Genomic DNA, 25,092 nt, shown 5'->3' on the forward strand with positions numbered 1-25,092 from the left:
ACAATGCCAGCTGGCGCCCGCTAAGTCCAACTGTAATGCTCTGCTGTGCTCCCTGATGCACAAAAGCTAGAAACGCACACACCGTACCACAACTCCACCACCTTACCCTTTTAAAAATATATTTTTAATCTATAAACACCAATTAACTAACAAGCATTCTTTTAGCTATGAAGAATCTTTGTGAATAGGACTTTCACGTTCTAGATAGAGAATTATAGTTATATTATATGTATTTCGATATTTAGTAAATGATTAAAAAAGATGTTAAAGAATAAAAATGGTATACACATTGAAAATTAGTTATATAATAAGTTATTGTATATTTATATAAATATATCAATAAAATTAGGCATCTTTTAAATTAAATATTTAACTAAGTCATTACGCACTTTTTTAAACATATATATACGTTGTTTTTTCTTCTTCAACTAAGTCATAACGCACTTTTTTAAACATATATTATATATATATACGTTGTTTTTTCTTCTTCAATAATAATATTGTTATTTTGTCTTTTTTTTTCTTCTCTCTTTATTATTGTAGTCATCTTTTTTTTTTTTTATACATTTAAAAAATTAGAGCACATAAATTTTAATTTACATCACAAAAATTTTAACTTATAATACAAAAATTATTAAATAATCACATATTCAGAATATTGATATTCAACTAACAAAATATATATAGTAACAAAATTTTGATACACAACACAAATTTTTTTGAAAAGCTACATATTCAAAATATTGATACCTGACTAATAATATACATACAATATAAAAATTTTAGTGTATATCATAAAATTTTTTTAAGTATAACATATAAAATTTTGATACACAACAAACAAAATTAGAAGTCAGAATATTGGCTTATTCAACTAACAAATTATATTCACGCCAAAAATTTATATGTTATATACAAAAATTTATGTGCTATGTATAAAAAATTTTATACTATATTAATAAAAGTTTCACTATGTGCAAAATTTTTATGTTATACATAAAAATTTATGTACTATGCAAATAAGTTTGTGTGTTTTTCAATAATTAACAAATATGGAAAAAGAAAAATAATATCGTATGTACATATATTTTTTACTTGTTAGGCTTGTGTCAACTCAATTAGACTTAACTAAAAAAACACTTATACTAATAGTATCACTCAATATATATTATTAACTAATTTTAAATATATTTTATATTTTAATATATATTATACAAATAAATAATTTAATAACTAATTTTTAACACACACATGACATGGTTGAAAATTGTATATACGGTATAAAATTTTTCAGCCCAATACTCAATAAACTCACACCTTACACCTGGCAATTTTTTTAAAAAGAAACTTCAGGGTTTTCTTCACCCCCTTTAAGATAACAGCTAAGTCTTTAACGAACTCGCGAATTGTATTGTTCACCAACTAATTTTGAACACACTAAAAAATGAGGATAAAAAATGGCACCTGTTTTTCTCTATTATGTATAAAGAATATACTTTCAACATTATTGATCTTGACAAAAAATATATCGTATAATTAACAAGCAAAAAGTAAAACACATTGGGCTGGAAGGTAGGTGTATCTCAAACGGTCAAACCCTTTTTATTATTTCTTTTGGGTTGAATCTAAAAGTGAATAATGCATTGGGTTTTTCTTTTTTTAAGTTATACCAGTTGTGGTTGGAGGGAATTGCGTCGACCAACTTTGGTAGGAAATGGGCCCAAAGGCCCACTAATAATCATTCACTATTTCACTCGTAGTCTCATCGCTTATTCTCTGACCAATATATATATATATATATATATATATATATTGTTAATTCATTATGTGGTTAGAGGTAGGCTGCCCTAGCATGGTAGCATGCATTGATATTTGACGTACTTGCAATCTTGATTTTATGTTTCCTATTATCCTTAGATAATTTGATTTAGTTTAGTTATACTTGATTTTGAATTGAATCAATTAATATGATCAACTTATAACAGATAACAATTTCTGAAATCAATGATAAGAGCATTTTTGCATTTGATTAAAATTGAGCAATTTTCATTGGCTAGAGGGAAAAAAGATATTAAAGCATCGAAAAGTTTGAATAAAGAATTAATTGATATAAGTAGGCTGCAAGATGATATATGAACATGTAGGAGAGTTATGTTAAAGTTCACTTTGTCAGTTAATAGAAAAAATTATTCGCGAAATGCAATTTAGTGATTTACTTTGAAAATTTAAGAAATCACTAGATTAAAATGTTAACATAGTTTTAGTTGGTGAAATTTGAATATAAGTTTTCATTTTTTTTAAAGAAATTTACTCCGTTTATTATTTTTCCACTAAAATTGAAACTCCTATCTTTTCTCAATACAATTAATTCACTTGAGCATAGATATTTTTTAAATGAAAAAATTAAGAACAAATTTTTTAACCAACAATTAGCTAACGGTCATTTTTTGGCCTCATTTTTTTTCTTTTAAATTCCTCTTTCTCATTTAATCTTATTTATTCATTTTTTTTTAGTAGAAAAAATTAGTTTCTAACAAAATTATTTTAAAATTACTATGCACCATAATATCTTCATCTATCATTTTGTTTTTTCAAAATAAATCAAATGACAAGACAAAGCATCAATCCTTTTTATGCACTGGGTGCTATGGCTAAGACGACGTCGTTCCTGGTACCTCCCTCTCTGCTGGACTCGGCTGAATAAAACGTTTACAAAAATCGGATCCGTTTTACTTTTCTTCCTTTGCTTCCATTTCATTGTTCCGAAGGGGAAGAAGACGCAAGCTGAGGAAAGAAGGAGGAGGAGGAGAAGGAGAAGAAGAAGAGGATGAGTCGGAACGATTCCAAGTACTTCTCTACAACAAAGAAGGGTGAGATCCCTGAGCTCAAAGAGGAGCTCAATTCTCAGTACAAGGTAGGTCTTCTCTTCACTCCTTCCATTTTCTACGATCCTTTCATTTCCGATCTTATTCCGTTCACCGTAATTTCATTTCTTGCGACGCGCGCCGTAGATCTGTAGGGATTTTCCTTCAATTTGTAGTTTTGCCATGTCTTCGAATTTATAGATTCCTGTATTGATTCTGGATCCGAGTTGGATGCTTGATATTAGTGCATTTGTGTGCTTCCCGCGCAATTTAGGTTTCCCTTAGGTTTTTCGAAGTCGTAGGTAGAGCTTGGTTCTCTGGATAAGCATCACGGAAGTTGGCAACTGGAAAGGATAACGATTGAATGAGTGAGAAGATTCTGATTTATACCAATGTTGATTGAGTTTCTTGTTTTGATTTGTGTTTTACATTAGTCCGAAGATTTAGTGCCTTAAACTGTGAAACTCACTGCTGTGTACCTGATTTGCTTTTGTCAATTTTGTCGGTTACATATGTAATTTTTGTATGTTCAGATTGAAAACTGATCATATGGTGATTGCTGTTTTGTTATTTTTGATGCTGAATCGCTCTACATTTATGTGTTTGACATCGTTGCCCTTCCTTTTTGGTGGTCTTTCTTTTTGTTCACTTGGTTGAATAAAAATTTCATTGAATTTTAAATAAAAATGTGAAACTTACTTCTTTTTCTTACTTTTTCCTCCCATGTTTTGTAGGATAAAAGAAAAGATGCTGTGAAAAAGGTGATTGCTGCAATGACTGTTGGGAAGGATGTCTCATCCTTGTTTACAGACGTGGTGAATTGCATGCAAACTGAAAATTTGGAGCTGAAGAAGTTGGTCTACTTATATCTCATAAATTATGCAAAGAGCCAGCCTGATCTTGCCATACTTGCAGTGAATACATTTGTTAAGGTAAGAAAGCTAGAATGACAATTATTTTGTTCATTTGTTTTCTGCCCCCTAGTACTCTTTGCGATCATTAACTACTTGGATTTGTAGTTTATCTTGATTATGTATACCCTGCTCACTCTGATGCTCCCCATAGTGTGTTGCCAATTTATACCACACCTTATATTTAGCATGAGTTATTCATTCAGAAACTACTCCCCTGGTTCTGGGTGGTTTTTTATTTTATTTTTCTAATTAAGAAAAACAGAAAATTTTATCTCAAGATTGAAGCCATATTGATTTGGAATCATTTCCGTACACTCTCTGTTGTAAGTGATTCTGAATTTCTGGTGTTGAGTGTTGACTGATGCGATTATTTTTATTTAATATATAAAATGGTGTGTAGGATTCACAAGATCCAAATCCTTTAATTCGAGCCTTAGCTGTGCGGACAATGGGCTGTATTCGAGTTGATAAAATTACTGAGTATCTATGTGACCCCCTTCAAAGATGCCTAAAGGTATTTACATAGTTCTCTGAAATTTGATTTCTGATTGTGTTGATAACTGCGGCTGTTTTTCTTAGGCTACTCATCTTTAACCCTTATGCATGATATTTATTGGCAGGATGATGATCCATATGTTCGCAAGACAGCAGCCATTTGCGTTGCAAAGCTTTATGACATAAATGCAGAATTAGTTGAGGACAGGGGATTTTTGGATTCTCTGAAGGATTTGATATCCGATAATAATCCAATGGTTGTAGCTAATGCTGTTGCAGCACTTGCTGAAATTCAGGAACACAGTAGTAGACCCATCTTTGAGATCACTAGTCACACACTCTCAAAGCTCCTCACTGCTTTAAATGAATGTACAGAGTAAGTTTAATTGTATTGTTAACAGCTAATTTTAGTCATGCTTTTGTTCCCTTTAAGGTGATATATCCTTTTAAACCATTCTATTTAAAATGTGGAGATTATAATCGAAAGAAAATGGAGCATGATCTTGATGAAGTCCAGTCCTGACAAGGTCCTGACTCCTGAGCTAGTCAGTTGTATCATGGACCAGAAACATGCTAGAATTGTCTTGTTTATTTTGCAGTTAATGGGCTATTGTTGTCATGTACATCATCCTGTCATTTCTATTTCCGTATTCGATTCCATATTGTTCTAAGTTAAGCTAATAACTCTTGTTTTTACTTAATGACCAGATGGGGTCAAGTTTTTATCTTGGATGCTCTCTCTAGATACAAGGCAGCTGATGCTCGTGAGGCTGAAAACATAGTAGAAAGAGTTACTCCAAGGTTACAGCATGCCAATTGTGCAGTTGTACTATCAGCTGTTAAGGTAAATTTTATTTATTTATTTTTTTCCCCTTTACTTATTATCTTGCATTACACATTAGAGATCACATTTTGTGTGGTTTGCTAACTACAGTTTTTAATGGGATGTAGATGATTCTGCAACAAATGGAGCTCATCACCAGCACTGATGTGGTTCGAAATCTCTGTAAAAAGATGGCTCCTCCTCTTGTGACATTACTCTCTGCAGAACCCGAAATACAATATGTTGCCCTGCGGAATATCAATCTTATAGTACAAAGAAGACCAACAATTCTTGCCCATGAAATTAAGGTGGTGATCTAAAACCGATTTTGTTGAATTCTTGATTAAGAAATAGCACATTTGGGCACTAGTGAAGAACTTGTTTTCTCCAGTTCCAGATTGGGCTTATTATATAGCTCCTATTATATATCTGCAGGTGTTTTTCTGCAAGTACAATGATCCTATCTATGTGAAAATGGAAAAGTTGGAAATTATGATAAAGCTTGCATCAGACCGAAACATAGACCAGGTAAACTTTACATTATACTGCTGTTCATATTTCCGAACATGATTAGTGTAGCATTTTGGTGAAAACTGTATAGATACTTTTCGGGCAAAGATGTTGTAGTAACTCATCGTGTCCCATGGTTGAGATTCATTTCAAGCTAAGTTTTATGTAGTTTGTCTTTGCACCTTCTGTCCTTTCATTAAATAAATATGTTCTTTTCTGTATGTTCTTTATAAATAGCAAGTTATCCTGTTACACTGATGAGACTTGTATATCTTTCATTCACTTGATGCTAAATTGCAGCTTAACAGTTGCATATTAATTATCAGTGGCTGCATCCTCATGTATTATATTAACTTGTTAAGCAAGGGGCTAGTTTTGATTTCTTTAGTCCTTTGTTATTATATTTGCAGGTTTTATTGGAATTTAAGGAGTATGCTACTGAAGTTGATGTCGATTTTGTTAGAAAGGCTGTTCGCGCAATTGGTCGTTGTGCAATCAAATTAGAGAGAGCTGCTGAAAGATGCATTAGTGTTTTGCTTGAGTTGATCAAGATAAAAGTAAATTATGTGGTTCAAGAGGCAATCATTGTTATCAAAGATATATTTAGAAGATACCCCAACACGTATTATTCATTTCTCATCTGTTATATTTATTTATTTTTGGTGGTGCAAGGAGGAAGAAAGCAAAACAAATGCTATTATATTTCAGAGTTTAGTTGAACCATTGTTCCAATTTGCAGATATGAGTCCATAATTGCAACACTTTGTGAGAGCTTAGACACTTTGGACGAGCCAGAAGCCAAGGTGTTAATTTATCTGAATGTCCTTCTTATAGCTATTATGCATTGCCATGTATGCTTATCTCTTTTTTTTTTTTTTGTGGGGTGTGTGTGTCTTTTGTCTCGTCTTCTTTGCGGATAGGCTTCAATGATCTGGATTATTGGTGAATATGCGGAAAGAATTGATAATGCTGATGAGCTTCTTGAAAGTTTCTTAGAAAGTTTCCCAGAAGAGCCTGCCCAAGTCCAACTACAATTGTTGACCGCTACTGTCAAACTTTTCCTTAAGAAACCAACTGAGGGCCCACAACAGATGATTCAGGTACTGCCTCATATTGCATACAACATACTTGTCAAGAACTGAATCCCTTATTTATGGACCAATGGAAGTTCTTGAAAAGATTCTAAAATTAAAAGTTTTATGGAGAGCATAGTGAAATTTCTTGATATAATTTTATCTAGACAGCACTTTCACACCCCATTTTCAGTGTGTCCTCAAAATGCCATCTCTGAATTATATAGGAAGGGTGTCAAACAAACTGATCTTTCTCTACCAAAATTGAGTTGTAGAACCTCTGTTTTACTTAGTATGCAAACCTTTATCTATGAGATATTTTTCTTCAAAATTATAGTCTAAATTGATATATCTTAGATAATTTTGTGTATTCCTTTGTCTGCATGTTATGGACGATGATACTTTCTTCTTTCTCAAAAAATCTAAGAAATCTCTCTCTCTCTCTCTCTCTCTCTCTCTCTCTCTCTCTCTCTCAACTTTATTGAATAATATATTCCTAGAAAGGTTCCTAAAATTGTTGGAAGCAAAACAAAAAGTTTACCATTTTGTTGTTAGTTGTATAAGTTGGTTCTGGGAATCTACTATTAATTTGCGAAAGTTTCAGCAATTCTTCATGTCCATCCATCATATGATACTATGCTAATTCACTTCATAATTATTTGAACAGGTTGTTTTGAACAATGCCACTATGGAGACAGATAATCCTGATTTGCGAGATCGTGCATACATATATTGGCGTCTTCTCTCAACTGATCCTGAGGTTTGATTTCTTGAATTTTAATTAAGTCTCTGTTGTCTGCATCTGTGTCTGCACATGCTAATTAGTTGAGATGCATAGTGCACTGAAGATTAGATGCACAACTAAGTTTATTCTCTTTTAACTCGTTAAGGAGGAGTCCATAATGTGTTACCATTCTATGCAAAGTATTAAGCACACACTCCTATGATCAACCTTTAGTTGATAATTAGTGTTTATCTACATGCAAACCCTTCCCCCCCCCCCCTCTCTCTCTCTCTCTCTCTCTCTCTCTCTCTCTCTCTCTCTCTCAAATTCTTACTTGGCTTCTCCTTTGAATATCAATTTTGAGCTGTAACATTTAATGGTACTAACTTGTCTTTCTCAGGCAGCTAAGGATGTTGTGTTAGCTGAGAAACCTGTGATAACTGATGACTCAAACCAACTTGATTCGTCTCTACTTGATGAGCTCCTTGTCAACATTGCTACATTATCTTCAGTTTATCACAAGCCTCCAGATGCATTTGTAACCCGTGCACACACCTCAGCCCAGAAAGCTGAAGATGAAGAGTATCCTGAGGGAAGTGAAACAGCATATTCTGAGTCGTCTTCTGCAAATCCTGCCAATGGTGCTGTTTCAACCCCTGCATCTGTTGCACCGCCATCACCTCCACCTGCCGTGCCTGTGCCGGATTTACTTGGTGATTTGATGGGCATGGATAATAGTCTTGTTCCTACTGATGAACCAGCTACTCCTTCTGGGTGAGTTAAACATGGATAATTTTGACACAAAACTGTGGCTTGCTTATTTGATATTTCCTATAAGATGATTGGCTATATTTTGTTCTAATTTTTTGCTTGTTTAGAACATTGTTACTTTTGTATTGAAATAGTGGCCGACAATGATTTACATGAAGCTGTAATGTATTATAATATGTTAAAATAGGGTTATGTGCATTCTGGATAAATAAACATATGTAATGGTCAAGAAATTTCTGAAACCTTACTCTGCCTTCGACGGAATTATCTTATATCTTTTGTGCTTCTTGCAGGCCTCCATTGCCTATTTTACTTCCAGCTTCAACTGGTCAGGGTTTACAAATCAGTGCACAATTGACTAGGCGAGATGGTCAAGTATTTTACAGCATGTTGTTTGAGAACAATACTCAGGTCCCACTTGATGGCTTCATGATTCAATTTAACAAGAATACATTTGGTCTTGCAGCTGGTGGACCTCTACAGGTTATTATTGCTTATATGGCTTTTTACGAATATTTCTATCAAATTAAATTAAATTTTAATATGTAGCTCAATGCTTTTCAGGTTCCACAACTGCAACCGGGCACATCGGCTAGAACACTCCTTCCTATGGTTATGTTCCAGAACATGTCCCAAGGTCCTGCTAACTCGCTTTTGCAGGTTGCTGTGAAAAACAACCAGCAGCCTGTGTGGTATTTTAACGATAAAATCCCATTCCATGTATTTTTCACTGAGGACGGTAAAATGGAACGTTCAGCTTTCCTAGAGGTATGGCTTTAGTTGGATCCCTTGTTGATCATGTTGGTTAATGGCTATAAGTTACCATTCTTTAAATCATTTTCAAAGATTCTTTTAGCATAGAAGACTAGTAGTATGTGAATCTTTGAACATAGAATAATAATTGAATTTAGAGATTAAAACCGAATTATTCACTGTGCTTGCAGACATGGAGGTCTCTTCCTGATTCAAATGAGGTTTCTAAGGACTTCCCGGCCATAGTGATTGGCAGTGTGGATGCAACACTGGAGCGTTTGGCTGCATCAAATGTGTTCTTCATTGCAAAGCGCAAGAATGCAAACCAAGATGTATTTTACTTCTCAGCTAAAATGCCACGAGGGATACCATTATTAATTGAACTTACCACAGTGGTTGGAAGTCCAGGCGTCAAGAGTGCAATCAAGACGCCAAGCCCTGAAATGTCAGCATTTTTATTTGAAGCCATCGAGACCCTTCTCAAGAGTTAACATTGTTTTTGGTTTTTGTTATTAAATTTAATTTGTTTATACATTGCTTTTTCTAGCATGTTCGCTACATATTCTGGACGGGGTTTGTAAGTTCCAAAAAAGAAATTTCACCCATTGATATATAGTTTTGGACCTGTAGACGGCGTTTTTGAGAGGTTGGCTGGCTTGTGTAATATTCTGGTTTCTTTGTAAAATGATGATAATTTCGATTCTTAGCATTTTTGTATTAGATTTTATTGGAGAACTTTTTAGATTATCAAACAGTAGTAGAGGTTTAAATTGGATGAAGTATATTATGAAACGAACATTCTAATCAGATTTCAGATCAAATGGAGAGTTGGTAAATGGGAGACACTAACATTTCAAATTTCGATTGGAGAATGGAGATGATCCTGAATGGGGCATCATGCTGCTTTTGGACCTGGGATCACTTTTGAAGGGATTCTAGCAAGGAACCTGTGTAATTAACCTTTGAAACAAGATGGGGAAGCAATGTTGTTATTGTTGTCATAGAGGTGTGGTGTGTGATACTGATATATCACAATCCAATACAAGTTCAATGCTTTAATGATAAAATGAAAAAACAAATCTAATAAATTAATTTCAACAAAACTCTTATCAAGGAATTTTATATTATGCATCACAAGTTTATTATCATGCTAGAAGAACAAGCTGACCTCCAACAAAATAAATATTATAAGAAGTCATACTAGAAGGACCTCAAGATTCTATGCCAAAGCTGCAACATAAAGGACTGTACAATATTCTAAACCAACCTTTTGACATAGTAGTAAAAGAAATCTGCTAGGAAGAAGGTCTGGACAATTTCTGATATAAGAACTATCGGTGGCCATAAACCATACCCCAAGGCAACCAACAAAAATGTCCACGGGTATCTAACACCTGTTACAAGAAATAGAATGTTAGTATGAGTAGGCACCCGGCAGACCCTGTGAACTATACCAGTAAGAAATGTGCTAATAATGGCAGCAATACTCGATTGTCTAACTTGCTATCTATCAAAATCGATGTAACTTAAATTTAAAAACTCAGCAAAGAAAAATTTGACAGGAAAATCACATACAGGCAAAGCACAAGCTCTCTAACACAGAGGAATGACATCAGGATTGTACCATTGAAAATGAAAGAAATAAACTTACAATAATGTTAATTTACACCTTTGGTTAAGGATTCTAGTGGAAAAAAGACATTAATCATCACAGCAATAGCCATAACCAAATTTACAAATAAATTAAATTCTTGACCAATATATTTCACCATAATAAATACCTAAACAATATATTTAAAGCATAATAGGCTTTATCAAATATAGAAATAAAATAATATTTTCCTAATTTTTAACTAATTATTCTATAAAAGTGTAGATCACTTTTTAAGTAATTTCACCTTATTTATGTTATTTATAACTCAAATTAATTAACATAACCTTCATACTCCCCTGTTCTATTATAAAACTCTCACACCCCTTCCCCTTAACTCCACACCCTAACACACAATTCACAAACACACACACTACTTGAATTAAACTCTTTCAAATACAGTAACACACAATTCACAAACACACACTACTTACTCTTTCAAAAAAACAATGGAGTTCCTTTCTCTCAACTTAGAGAACCAGTCTGCACTACTACCAAAGCCGAATCTTTTACGTCAGATCATCGTCGTGGCGTCTATCGCCGCCGGTGTTCAGTTTGGGTGGGCTCTACAGCTATCTTTACTGATGCCGTAGGTTCACCTCCTTGGTATTCCACACGCTTCCGCAGTTTACATCTTATTTTGCGGACCCATAAGTGGGATGCTCGTGCAGCCCATAGTAGGCTACTATAGTGACAGCTGCACGTCGCCGTTTGGACGCCGGCGGCCTTTCAATGCTGCCAGAGCCTTAGCGGTCGCCATTGCAATGCTCCTTATAGGCTACGCTGCTGACATGGGACACATGTTTGGTGACTCGCTCGAGAAGAAGGCCTGCCCGCGTGCGATAGCCATCTTCGTGGTCGGGTTCTGGATGAGTGGTACCATGACATGGTATTAGAGTGTTAGATCCGAAAGGTCAAGAGTTCAATCTTTGGTGAACTCCAAAATCAGTTTAAGTTTTTGGGAAGATGTTTATTATCACTAGTACTCGGATGGTTATTCTAGATAGTATGGAGCATGTTCATTTTGTAACTCAATAGCCCATTGTACACATTGTACAAATAGTCCATTATCTCCCTAGCAGGATCCTTTTTTTATTTATAATTTAGTATGATTTTCTTAAATATCCGGAATTCAATGATAGGAACAGCAAACAGAAATTAATGGACATTGTTGCTTTGTCACAGAAATACCTAGCATCTTCATATTACTACATTAAGAATAAGAATAAGAACAGTGAGTTAGCTTTTTCCGTATTTTAATTAATTTTTATCCTATTATTATATAAAAATATTTTAATATATTTTAAATTCACGTAACAAAATTGTTAGTGCAATTAACTTATATTATTTTATGTCATATTTCTTAATGATATAAAACATAAAAATATAACTTACTGTCACATAAATACTTAATAAAGTAAATTAATTAACAAAATATTTTAAAAATATATAATTTTATATTTTATTAGATATAAAACCATAAAAAAATTATAAAAAATTATAAAAACTGAGATAATTCTTTTATTTGACAAGTATTTATTAATTTTTTAAATTAAAAAATTAATTATAGTTATATCTATTATCAAATATATAACATTATATTTAATTATATAATATTTTAATTTTCGGTCAACTCTTAGATTTCTAGATCCGTCCATTGGTGATACCTATCGCTGTGATGATTAATGTCTTTTTTCCACTAGAATCGTTGACCAAGGGTGTAAATTAACATTATTGTAAGTTTATCTCTTTCGTTTTCAATGGTACAATCCTGATGTCATTCCTCTGAAAGATCTGTTAGAGAGTTTGTGCTTTGCCTGTATGTGATTTTTTTGCCAAATTTTTCTTCACTGAGTTTTTAAATTTAAGTTATTTTGATAGATAGCAAGTTAGACAATCAAGTATTGCTGCCATTATTAGCACATTTCTTACTGGTATAGTTTACAGAATACTGTCTGCCGGGTGCCTACTCATACTAACATTCTATTTCTTGTAACAGGTGTTAGATACCCGTGGACATTTTTGTTGGTTGCCTTGGGGTATGGTTTATGGCCACCGATGGTTCTTATATCAGAAATTGTCCAGACCTTCTTTCTAGCAGATTTCTGTTACTACTATGTCAAAAGGTTGGTTTAGAATATTGTACAGTCCTTTATGTTGCAACTTTGGCATAGAATCTTGAAGTCCTTCTAGCATGACTTCTTATAATATTTATTTTGTTGGAGGTCAGCTTGTTCTTCTAGCGTGATGATAAACTTGTGATGCACAATATAAAAGAGGAGCCAATGGAATATTTGTGCAATGTGTACAATGGAGATTTAGGGAGTATTAGAGATATAACTATTAGTGTTACCTTTTTTCATCAGCGGAAGCTTTTGAAATGAGTGGTATCATGACTAGGGGTGTCCGCGGATCGGATCGGATCGGATATTGCCAAAAATTCGATCCGATCCGCACAATTTTTATCGGATCGGATCGGATATGATATCCGCGTTTTTTAGTGCTGGATCCGATCCGATCCGATCCGCAAATGTGCGGATCGGATCGGATATCGATATATCCGCATATTAAACCTTCTTTTTTTAATCATATTTCTATGTAAAAAAATTCAATAAAAATATTTTTTTCATACTTTTAAACTTATTTATTCCTAAAATATTTTTAATCAAACTCTTTCTAAATAACAAAAATAAAATAATACAATATATGAATAATAATTACTAACTAAAACATACAAACAAGTAAATATAATACCAAACATATATATATTTATTTATTTTTAATTATTATTGTGCGGATCTGCGGATACGCGGATCGGATACGCGGATATAGAGCAGATATCCGCAAAGGGTGCGGATCGGATTGTATCCGCAATTTTCGGATCGGATGTGGATATTTACCGCAGATCTGCGGATATGATCCGATCCATGGATACTCCTAATCATGACATGGTATTAGAGCGCTAGATCCGAAAGGTTAAGAGTTTGATCCTTGGTGAACCCAAAATCAATTTAAATTTTTTGGAAGATGTTTATTATTCTTAGTATTTGGATGATTATTTTAGATAGTATGAATTGTGATATATCAGTATCACACACCACACCTCTATGCCAACAATAACATTGCATCACATCTTGTTTCAAAGGTGATAAAAGCAACATGTCCCATTCAGGATCATCTCCACCATCCTTTCTGATCTTATTGCCCTCTTCTAGCATGTATTCCGTGCGGTTACTCCATGAACGGGGAGTGGTACTCTACTATCCACGTCACTCCTGAAGACGGTTACAGCTACGCGAGTTTCGAGTGCGTGGGGTCCACCAATAACGGAATGGAGATAGACGTGGCTCACGTTTTCAGGAAGGTCATTCAGATTTTCCGACCGGGTACCATGTCCGTTTCGATAACCTCTGCTGGCGGCGATTTGCGGAGAAGGGTAGTGAGTGCGGTGGAGGCTATGGGATTCAAACGCAGAAGTTGTGCCACGGATGAGTTCCCTGAAGCAGGTAGCGTTGTCTTTCAAACTTTCACGGCGATTCGCCGGAAAAGTGCATAGTAGGAATAAAGGGCTGAAAAAGAAAGAGGTTAATTAATTTAGAGCTTAATTAGTTGAAAGAAAAATAGGGGTGGTGAGTGGTGACGTGGCCTAATGTGATTGGTTATTATGGATGATGAATATTGTTGCGTTGACTTGTCTAGGAAGCTTTTTCTTTTTTTAGGATAAATTCCTAGGTATTAATTAGAGCAAGAAAAGAAAACTAAGGTGGTGGTGTTATATTTTATTTATATTTAATTTCTAACTCTCGATGAGCTGAGGTTTTGTGGATTTTGTTATTTGTTTTTCTCAATGTAATAAGTGACACGTTTAAATATGAATGAAGGATAACATCGTCACTATCATTATCAATCTCCTTAATATTTTTTTCTTTAATAAGTGCATCCATGTTGCCCTGCAATCTTGAACCGCATAGAGAAGTGGCTCGACTTGCTGTCAGAGAAGTTGACTGCAAGTAGAAGGGCTTTGAAGGATTATAGAAATGCTAGCACTAACACCATTGTATATGTACTGGAATACATGCTAGAAGAGGGCAATAAGATCAGAAAGGATGGTGGAGATGATCTTAAATTGGACATCATGTTGCTTTTGGACCTAGGATCACTTTTGAAGGGATTCTAGCAAGGAACCTGTGTAATTAACCTTTGAAACAAGATGTAAAGCAATGTTGTTATTGTTGTCAGAGGTGTGGTGTGTGATACTGATATATCACAATCCAATACAAGTTCAATGCTTTAATGATAAAATGAAAAAACAAATCTAATAAATTAATTTCAACAAAATCCTTATCAAGGAATTTTATATTATGCATCACAAGTTTATCATCATGCTAGAAGAACAAGTTGACCTCCAACAAAATAAATATTATAAGAAGTCATGCTAGAAGGACCTCAAGATTCTATGCCAAAGCTGCAACATAAAAGACTGTACAATATTCTAAACCAACCTTTTGACATAGTAGTAAAAGAAATCTGCTAGGAAGAAGGTTTGCACAATTTCTGATATAAGAACCATCGGTGGCCATAAACCGTAGAACTATACCAGTAAGAAATGTGCTAATAATGGCAACAATACTCAATTGTCTAACTTGCTATCTATCAAAATCGATGTAACTTAAATTTAAAAACTCAGTGAAGAAAAATTTGACAGAAAAATCACATACAGGCAAAGCACAAGTTCTCTAACAGATCTTCCAGAGGAAGGACATCAGGATTGTACCATTAAAATGAAAGAAATAAACTTACAATAATGTTAATTTACACCCTTGCTCAAAGATTCTAGTGAAAAAAAGACATTAATCATCACAGCAATAGCCATAACCAAATTTACAAATGAATTAAATTCTTGACCAATATATTTCACCATAATAAATATCTAAACAATATATTTAGAGCATAATAGGCTTTATCAAATATAGAAATAAAATAACATTTTTTTAATTTTTAACTAATTATTCTATAAAAGTGTAGATCACTTTTTAAATAATCTAACCTTGTTTATGTTATTTATAACTCAAATTAATTAACATAACCTTCATACTCCCTTGTTCTATTATAAAACTCCCACACTCCTTCTCCTTAACTCCAAACCCTAACACACAATTCACAAACACACATACTACTTGAATTAAACTCTTTCAAACACAGTAACACACAATTCACAAACACACACACTACTTACTCTTTTAAAAAAACAATGGAGTTCCTTTCTCTCAACTTAGAGAACCAGTCTACACTACTACCAAAGCCGAATCTTCTACGTCAGATCATCGTCGTGGCGTCTATCGTCGCCGGTGTTCAGTTTGGGTGGGCTCTACAGCTATTCTTATTGTTGCCGTACGTTCACCTCCTTGATATCCCACACGCTTCCGCAGCTTACATCTTATTTTGCGGACCCATAAGTGGGATGTTCGTGCAGCCCATAGTAGACTACTATAGTGACCGCTGCACGTCGCGGTTTGGACGCCGGCGGCCTTTCATTGTTGCCGGAGCCTTAGCGGTCGCCATTGCAGTGCTCCTTATAGGCTACGCTGCTGACATGGGACACATGTTTGGTGACTCGCTCGAGAAGAAGGCCTACCCGCGCGTCATAGCCATCTTCGTGGTCGGGTTCTGGATGAGTGGTACCATAACATGGTATTAGAGTGTTAGATCCGAAAGGTCAAGAGTTTGATCCTTGATGAACTCTAAAATTAGTTTAAGTTTTTAGGAAGATGTTTATTATCACTAGTACTCGGATGATTATTCTAGATAGTATAGAGCATGTTCACACATTGTACAAATAGTCCATTGTCTCCCTAGCGGAATCCTTGTTAGAAGTGCAAGGGACGACGACATGGCATGGTTTCTACTTTCTACTTTCTAGTTTCTAGTGGCGTCAATTTTGCCAAGTATGTAAGAAGCGTTTGTGACCACGTCAGCACAACAGCCAAATATAAACAAAATTACAAAAGATAACGAAAACGAGCAGACGATAAGTTGATAATACAGTGCAGAAATTAGAAAGAAAAAAGAAAAAGAAGAGGGAGCTTTGTTCATTGATTCCTTCAATTCAATGGCGCCAGCTGCAGTGCCGTTGAATATTAAATGGTTGCCGCTGAATTCGAAGCTCAAAGCCAAGAGCCAACTCCAAACAAGCAGCAGGAACATTGAGTTTGAGAGGGTTCAGCTTCCGGAGAAGACCCGCAACTCGAGAGTCTTGGTTCTTGGCGGAACAGGTAGGGTCGGTGGATCCACCGCCATTGCTCTCTCCAACCTTTGCCCCGACCTCCGCATCCTCGTCGCTGGCAGAAACAGGTCTCTCTCTCTCTCTCTCTCTCTCTTCCATGTTATCATCTGCTCTGCTATTCAGCAGCACCTTTATGTATATAACAATTACTGTTTACTAACGTAGTTTACTGTGAATATGAGTAATTCATTCTATTCAAGTATGGTAACAACAGAGAGAAAGGTGAAGCTTTGGTTGCAAAACTCGGGGGCAATTCTGGTTTTTCTCAGGTTGATCTCAATGATCAAGATTCACTCCAAACTGCTCTGCAAGGTAATCATAACTACTCTAAATAGATTGTACAGTATTAGTTAGTTAAAACTTAAAAGAAGGTAGTTGCAGTAACATCACATTTTGTCAACTGGCTTTTCATTTACTTGCTTGCTTGTTTGTTTATTTTGTGTGGTGAATTGATGTTGTTGATACTGCCGTAAAATTTATATTGTATTGTAATACAGTTATACGGTTATGTAAGTTTAAATGTTTGGAGTGATAATGATATTGATGGGAAAATTCAGTGATAATGATATCTTAAGGCTCTGCTTTATGCAGATGTGGATCTTGTAGTTCATACGGCGGGGCCATTCCAACAAGCAGAAAAATGCAGTGTGCTTGAAGCTGCCATAAACACTAAGGTACCATATTCTATATTCAACATTTAATCCTTGCTCATGTTATATATGATATTGAAAATCTCTCCGCACCTACATGCAGGCATATATCTTGGTTCCTGCCTTTTAAATGTGCATGTGCAACACCTGACTATCATTTTCGATATGTTTCTTGATGCAGACTGCATATGTTGATGTTTGCGATGACACAAGCTATGCAGTGCGTGCAAAGTCCTTTATGAGCAGAGCGTTAGCTGCGAATGTTCCAGCTATAACAACAGGAGGAATATACCCTGGAGTGAGCAATGGTGCTTACTGCTAAGTGCTAATTGCTTATTTATATGCTGTATTCTTGTGTTGGCAAGAATAACTTTTCAAATAATCCATATTAAATTGACCCGGAAAATACGTGTATGGCAAAAGTTGTTACTCGGCAATGCATTTTTCTTTTCAGATGATTATGAAGAATGATATAAGCTGTTGTTGTGAATGTATTTTTTGGGCTTGTCATTCTTATTTACTTGGCAATATGGGTTGAAGCGCATATTGTAATTTTAGTGGTCAGTTGCTGCTATATGTATTGCTAAAACTTTCTACAATTTTGTCTTTAGTCATGGCAGCAGAGCTAGTCCGTGCTGCAGAAACTGAAACTGAAGAAGATAAGCCAGAAAGGTTAAGGTGATCGACCATCTCTCTCTCTCTCTCTCTAAATTGTTTATAGTCAATTCTAGTTTCATTAATCTTCATAACAAACCTTTTCATCAATCTAATGTATATATGCCTTTTCTTTTTGCTGCTGAGACAAATTAAGCTTAGTAGAAAAATGAATGAAAATCTGAATTTTAAAAAAGGACATGAGTGATGACTAAGTTTATCCAGTGTTAGACCCTTTATTTTCTGGGATTTCTTGTTGATTTATCAAATTATAATTTGCTATCTTTTCCTCAGGTTCTCATACTATACAGCTGGAACTGGTGGTGCTGGTCCAACCATATTGGCTACTAGCTTCTTGTTGTTGGGAGAGGAAGTGATTGCATATAGCAAAGGTTGTTGTCTACATAGTTTAAGTTTTTTGTTTTTATCTAGGTTAATTACCATTTTGTTTGTAGGATTTAAATGATGATGCTGGAATGTTCAACTAGGAGAAAAGATCAAACTGAAGCCATATAGTGGAATGCTCAATGTAGATTTTGGAAAAGGGATTGGCAAAAGAGATGTTTATCTATTGTAAGTTATAGATATAGAAGTGCTTGAAATCTAAACATCCCGTGGAACTGTGTTTAAAAAGAAAAATAATTATACACCGTAATTGAGTCTTTTACTTATTATTAGTTAAGTTGTAAAATCTGTGGAGATGATATTCTGGTCATTTTACAAAGCTTGCACAAGAAGATCATGGAACTGTTTGTATCATATTCATATATGATATGATATGATATGATATGAAATGTGGTCTTCATTCTTCTACCAATTCATTTAATTATCCCCATATATTTGCTTTCTTCAGAAATTAGGATTCCACTTCAATACATGGTTTTCAGGAATTTACCAGAGGTTAGAAGTGCGTTTGAGATTCTAGGAGTGCCAACTGTAAGTGCTCGATTCGGAACAGCACCATTTTTTTGGAATTGGGGAATGGAAGCTATGACCAATCTTCTTCCTCCGGTATGCTCCCAAACCATAAGTTCTGTTACTAACAGTTTTCATTAAACATGTCACCTCAATACAATGAACTGTGCCCAGAATTTGCATTTGGCATACAAGAAAGTACAAGAATTTGCACTTGGCATACAAGAAAGTACATTCATGATGAACTGTGACAGATATTATGAGCCGAAGAGAGGATTAATTATAATGTGAATACTTTTAAATAATTATGCAGGAATTTCTGAGAGACAGGAGTAAAGTCCAAATGTTGGTTGAGTTATTTGATCCTGTTGTTCGAGCAGTTGATGGGATTGCTGGGGAACGTGTATCAATGAGGGTGAGGCAAATAAGTAGGATGAAACTAGTGCTCCTTCAAAATCCTTTTCTGTTCCTTTCTTTTTTTTTTTCCCTCTTTCCTCTTTAAACATTGCAGTACTGTTGTTATGATGTTCAATAAGATACAAGAAACTAACAAAAACAATGTAGCCAGTTATGTCATCTTATCTTCTGGACAGGTTGATTTGGAGCTTTCAAGTGGCCGCAGCAAGGTTGGCCTCTTCAGTCATAGCAAACTTTCCATGTAAGTTCTTTCGTTTTTTTTTTCTTCTCGTTTTAAATTTTTGCATGATTTTTAATTAATGAAAAAATTATGCAGTAAAATTTATATCCTTTAATGATGTTAATTTCATAAAGACTGAATATATGGTCAATTAATTAGTTATGATCATGATCAACACAGTATGTACATTCTTCCAGATCTGTAGGAATTGCAACAGCAGCATTTGCACTTGCGATTCTTGAAGGAAGCACACAACCTGGTGTTTGGTTTCCTGAAGAAGTATGCATATACATTGTTTATCAATCCTTCTTTATTCTTTGGCCACATTTTATTTTAGACCTGTATCCTTAAGATTTTAGAACACACTTTTTTCCTTTTTGTCCTATAACTATTTGATCGAATTCCACATGCAGGCTCAAGGACTTGCAATTGAGGCCAGAGAAGTTCTTCTCCAGCGTGCTAGCCAGGGAACATTTAATTTTGTAATGAACAGGTGAACTCATGAACTTTCAAAATGTAGCTCTATATTTAGTTATTTACTGGTGACTTTCTTTGATATTTTGAATTTATGCTGTTTTCTTTTCTCTTCTCTTTGGTACTAAACAGGTCACCGTGGACGATTGAAACAAATCCAAAGGAGCTCGGGTTAGGAATATATGTTTGAATCTTCTGTCCATATCAAAGCAAACGTGAAATCCAGCAAAGTTCTCATGTTACACTGTAGGGTACAATGTAATGAATGTATAGTCCTTTGAGAGATGATTCATTCTTTCGTAGGAATAGAACTATTTAATGGAATTTCCTGTATAAACTATTTATTTGTAACCAGTGTATAATGCTGAGTTGATTTGTTTAACTCATTGCTAGTATACCCTTTAGCTAATCATATTACGTGTACATTTAAAATTTTCAGCCACTATATATAAAAATACGTATTTGATGTTTCATAAAGTTTTTTTTATTATAATACTATAAATAAATTTAATTATTCTTCTATTGTAAGTTTGATTATTATGTTAAATTTGATTATTTTAATAACCAATTATTTATTTAAAAAAATATAAATCAATATATGAATATAATTATTTATTTAATACTTGTTTTTTATATACGTCTAACATTTTATATACTCGTAATATTGATTGCCATAATGATTCTGGTTTTTTTTTGGGTGACTTTAATGATTCTGGTTTAATCGTCTACAAAAGGAACAAAGGCCAATGACCAAGGCCACATATCATATTTGTTTGTTAGGTAAGAGTTTCACATGTGACATCAAAATATTTAGAGTAAAGTATCGTTTTTGTCCCTAACGTTTGGGGTAAGTTTTAAAGTTGTTCCTAACGTTTCAATCGTCTTATTTAAGTCTCTAATGTTTCAAAATTGACTCAATGTTGTCCTGCCGTTAGGGATCCGTGAATAGAATTGACGGCGGGACAAAATTGAGACGATTTTAAAACGTTAGGGACTTAAATAGGATGAAAACGTCAGGGACAAAAATGATACATAAAAATAAATTTTAGTTTTATCCTCTAATAATATTAATTTTTTCACTGTACATAGTATTCAATTAACTTTTAATCATATCTAAGTAAATTACACTTAACCACATTACTTTTATTCTAAATAAATTTATTTTTTTATAATTTTACACTTAAAGTTATAAGTTAATATAAATATATAAAAAAATTATTTAGAATGAAAGTAATGTAATTAAGTGTAATTTACTTAGATGTGATTAAAAAATAATTGAATATTATGTACAGTAAAAAATTGATATTATTGAAGGATAAAATTAAAATTTATTTCTAGTATCATTTTTGTCCCTAATGTTTTCGTTCTATTTAAGTTCCTAACATTTCAAAATCGTCTCACATTTGTCCCGCCGTCAATTCTGTTAACGGATCCCTAACGGTAGAACAACATTGAGCCAATTTTGAAACGTTAGGGACTTAAATAGGACGATTAAAACGTTAGAAACAACTTTAAGACTTACCTCAAACGTTGGGAACAAAAATAATATTTTACTCAAATATTTATATGCAACTAGACTTGCTCTGCTGTAAAAACAAAAATTCTTGCTTCTTTGACCTACTAACCTCCTATAATGAGCACACGCTAAGATAAAATATTTCTTCCCATCAATGTCATTCTTTCAAATATTTCTTGCTCATGATGCAAAATAAAAACTATTTATTTGAATTTCCTGTATAAACTGTTTCGTTTGTAATCAGTGTACAATGCTGAGTGGATTGATTTACACATAGTTAGTAAACCTTTAGCCAATTATATTAGGTATACATCTAAATTAAGAGTAATATTCTAAATAGGTCTCCAAAAAATTTACGTTTAGATAAATTTGTCTCCAACAAAATTTAACTAAAATTGTCTCTGACCTTCTTAGCTATACATCAGATATGTCCTCACACCAGGTTTAACCGGTCATCAGGTCTAAGGTTGACAACTTGACATCCTACGTGGAGGTAACCTGACTGACGTGTCAGGTTAAGAGTGACGCGTTACGTTGAGGACAGTTTGGTCCCTGTACTTGCAGGACAAAACGACGTCGTGTTGGGGGCACAGGAGAATGACGTCGTTTTTTAAGGGACAAATAGGTCCCCGCAATGGAGGGCAGTGCAACCAAACGACGCCGTTTTATTTGGGGGCCAATTTGATATACAAGTTTCTTCATATTCAATTGTTTGGTGAAATTACTCCATACCTCCATCAACATTGTGCATACTCGTTGCTATGTCCATACTCGTTGGTGACATTGATCGTGAAAGTGGTTGTGAAGGCAGTTGGTTCAACACCCAATTGATCAAGGTCAGTGAAACTTTTTTTTACTTGATTGTTTTTGAATTTCTGATTTTGGTTGCATGCATTGTCGTGGATAGTTGTAGTGATTAGCGATATTGGATATAATAGGAAATGAGTTGTATTTGTTTATTTGTTAGCATTTAGATGTCGGAAGATGTGGTCCCAGTGTTTCATCATGGTGGAAGCTTTGTTCGAGATAACAAAGATATCTTGGTGTACATTAATGGGAAGGTGGAAAGGTTTCCCCCAATGGATGTTGACCTCATTTGCTTCTTTGACTTGAAGAAACTTTTTCTGAACTTGGGATACCATGATTATAAAGTTATGTACTAGTATGATCCCACATCTGAAATTCTGGAGTCTGGTCTACACCCTATTCATGGAGATAAAGAAATCAGAGCCTTATAGAAGAATAAGATGCAGAATGAGGATACAGATGAATTTTACATATATTTTGACCATCCAGTACTGGAAGGGGTGGAGGAGATATTATCTTATTCTGATGAGGGTGTTGCGGAGGTAGTTGTTGAAGATGCTGGGTTGGACAATGATCCAGACGTTGAGAGTAGTTCTAGTGATGATGATGGGAATGAATCTACAGAAGATGTGCCATATAAGCCCCACACTCAGGTTATGGTTTTTCTGATTCAAGTGAAGATGAGGAGTGTTAAAAAAAATAGTGGAACGAAAGGGAGAAAATGTGATAAGGGAAAGAAAAAAACTACAATGAAAGCTTCAAAGCCAAATGTCAATGTTACCAGAGGTTCCAAGGCTAAGACCCAAGGTAAAAAGGCAGGGTATAAGAAAGATGGATGTGCTGTAAGTGGTGGAAGTGGGCCTAAAGTGAGGAAGAAGGGTGATGGTGGGCCAAGGGTAGTTGGGCCTGACAGTGATGAACCAAGCCCAAATGACAATAATGGGCCTCATGAGGGTAATGGGACTGAGCCTAGGAAACCTTCAACTTTTGCAGAGGAGATTGGAGTGGAGCCAAGGGATGAGTCAGATATTGATTTTGAGTATGAGTCAGAGGCTTTCTTGACTCCTCTAGACTCAAGTGATGATGGGGGTGAAGGATTTAATTGGCCTCAATATGATCCAAATGCAGAATTTGGAGAAGTTCAATTTCAATTGAGGATGGAGTTTCAGACTTTAGACCAGTTCAAAAAGGCTCTAAAGGACTATACTATAGCTGAAGGCAGAAGAATATTTTACATAAAGAATGATAAGAGGCGGGTGAGAGCAGTATGTGTTCATGGAGGGTTTATGGCTGGAAAGGAGATACAGAAGGATAAGGCCAAAGCAAGACTAAGAGCTAAGAGAGAAGCTAAGGCAAAAGAGGGTGGATCAAATGGAGGCGAAGAGGAGAATGCAGTTGATGACATTCCAGCTGAAGCCAATTCTACTGAAGCTAACCCTGAACCAGTGGTTGATGTTGTTGTAAATGATGGAGTACAGGGTGACCAAGATCAAAATGCTAGCAAGCCAAGGTCTGAGACAGTAGGTGATAAAGAACAACATGAGAAGAATGACTGTCCTTGAATTATTTACTGTGATAGGAACTCTAGGTCCGGGGGCTACCAGATTAAGACCTTTAATCCCATGCATACTTATGGTAGAGAGTTTGGAAGCAACATGGCCGATCAAAATTGGATTGCGGAGAAGTTGTCAAAAAGACTTCTAAGTCAGCCAAGGCTAACCCATGCAGAGGCTTGGGATCATATAAAAATTGATTATAATGTGATAATTAGTGATAAGATATTGTACAGAGGTTTGAAGATAGCAAGAGAGAAGTATGTTGGTAATGAGAAGGCTCAATATGGAAAGCTTAGAGATTACCTACAAGAACTACACAGAAGCAATCATGGTTCAAATGCTCCGTTAGTAGTGGAGCCAATTCTCCAGTCCCCTCCACTGTTTGACAAGTTGTATGTGTGCTTGGATGCTTGTAAAAAGGGGTTTAGGGCTAGTTGTCGACCGTTGATAAGATTAGACGGCTGTTTTCTGAAGGGTTATTACGGAGGACAACTGCTGTCGGCGGTAGCACAAGATGCCAACAATCACTTTTACGTGATTGCATACGCAGTGGTTGCTAGTGACACTAAAGAAAGCTGGAAATGGTTTAGACTTGTTGTAAAATGACTTAGGCCCTGCTGCAGTTGGAGGGTGGAACTTCATCAGTGATCATCAAAAGGTAAATGCTAGCTTTGGCTACTTTTTTTTACTGTTATATTAAATTTACTCTTAATTTTGCTACAATGATTAATTCAGTTATAACACACTTCAATTTTGTATAGGGTCTGATGTCGGCGATGAAGGAGGTTATGCCGAATGCCCATCACAGGAACTGTGTTAAGGCATATATGGAAGAATTTCACCAATAAGTACAAGAGCAAGCAGTTGAAGAATGTCGTCTGGACTTGTGCTAAAAGCAGTACGAAGGCAGAGTTCAGAAAGCACATGAATAGACTTAAGAAGGTCAACTATGATGCATGGGCTTACCTTGCAAAATTTGACCCAGTATGCTGGACAAAATCACATTTTAGTCACTGGCCGAA

The 25,092-nt window shown here is 34.9% G+C and overlaps 2 protein-coding genes and 3 pseudogenes across 3 annotated transcripts; all 5 read left to right on the plus strand.

Moving 5' to 3' along the window:
• The first annotated feature begins 2,573 nt into the window (after positions 1 to 2,573).
• Positions 2,574 to 9,654, plus strand: LOC107629570 (beta-adaptin-like protein C). Its single transcript, XM_016332385.3, has 15 exons — positions 2,574 to 2,914; positions 3,599 to 3,796; positions 4,179 to 4,292; positions 4,399 to 4,649; positions 4,982 to 5,117; positions 5,225 to 5,404; positions 5,532 to 5,624; positions 6,017 to 6,228; positions 6,346 to 6,409; positions 6,527 to 6,706; positions 7,347 to 7,439; positions 7,804 to 8,177; positions 8,468 to 8,657; positions 8,739 to 8,942; positions 9,119 to 9,654. The coding sequence occupies exons 1-15, from the start codon at positions 2,828 to 2,830 to the stop codon at positions 9,416 to 9,418; spliced, it is 2,676 nt and encodes an 891-aa protein (XP_016187871.1). The 5' UTR covers positions 2,574 to 2,827; the 3' UTR covers positions 9,419 to 9,654.
• Positions 9,655 to 11,027: 1,373 nt separating this feature from the next.
• LOC148569845 (sucrose transport protein SUC2 pseudogene) lies at positions 11,028 to 11,474 on the plus strand (annotated as a pseudogene).
• A 4,355-nt stretch (positions 11,475 to 15,829) lies between these two features.
• Positions 15,830 to 16,276, plus strand: LOC107632475 (sucrose transport protein SUC2 pseudogene; annotated as a pseudogene).
• Positions 16,277 to 16,562: 286 nt separating this feature from the next.
• Positions 16,563 to 20,631, plus strand: LOC107629563 (uncharacterized). 2 transcript variants are annotated; one of them, XM_016332379.3, is made up of 13 exons: positions 16,563 to 16,929; positions 17,076 to 17,173; positions 17,453 to 17,535; positions 17,693 to 17,819; positions 18,123 to 18,189; positions 18,460 to 18,557; positions 18,654 to 18,738; positions 19,053 to 19,176; positions 19,394 to 19,495; positions 19,674 to 19,738; positions 19,915 to 19,996; positions 20,131 to 20,210; positions 20,324 to 20,631. In XM_016332379.3, the coding sequence occupies exons 1-13, from the start codon at positions 16,688 to 16,690 to the stop codon at positions 20,379 to 20,381; spliced, it is 1,311 nt and encodes a 436-aa protein (XP_016187865.1). In that variant the 5' UTR covers positions 16,563 to 16,687; the 3' UTR covers positions 20,382 to 20,631. The 2 variants fall into 2 exon arrangements, 1 of the variants encoding a protein (XP_016187865.1); XR_001617987.3 differs by having other exon boundaries at positions 16,582 to 16,929; positions 19,898 to 19,996.
• Positions 20,632 to 22,681: 2,050 nt separating this feature from the next.
• LOC148569846 (uncharacterized) lies at positions 22,682 to 24,676 on the plus strand (annotated as a pseudogene).
• Positions 24,677 to 25,092: the final 416 nt, after the last annotated feature.

The sequence above is a fragment of the Arachis ipaensis genome, chromosome B3 (genome assembly GCF_059453495.1).
Source record: "Arachis ipaensis isolate K30076 ecotype BB chromosome B3, ASM5945349v1, whole genome shotgun sequence".
Classification (NCBI taxonomy): Eukaryota; Viridiplantae; Streptophyta; class Magnoliopsida; order Fabales; family Fabaceae; genus Arachis; species Arachis ipaensis.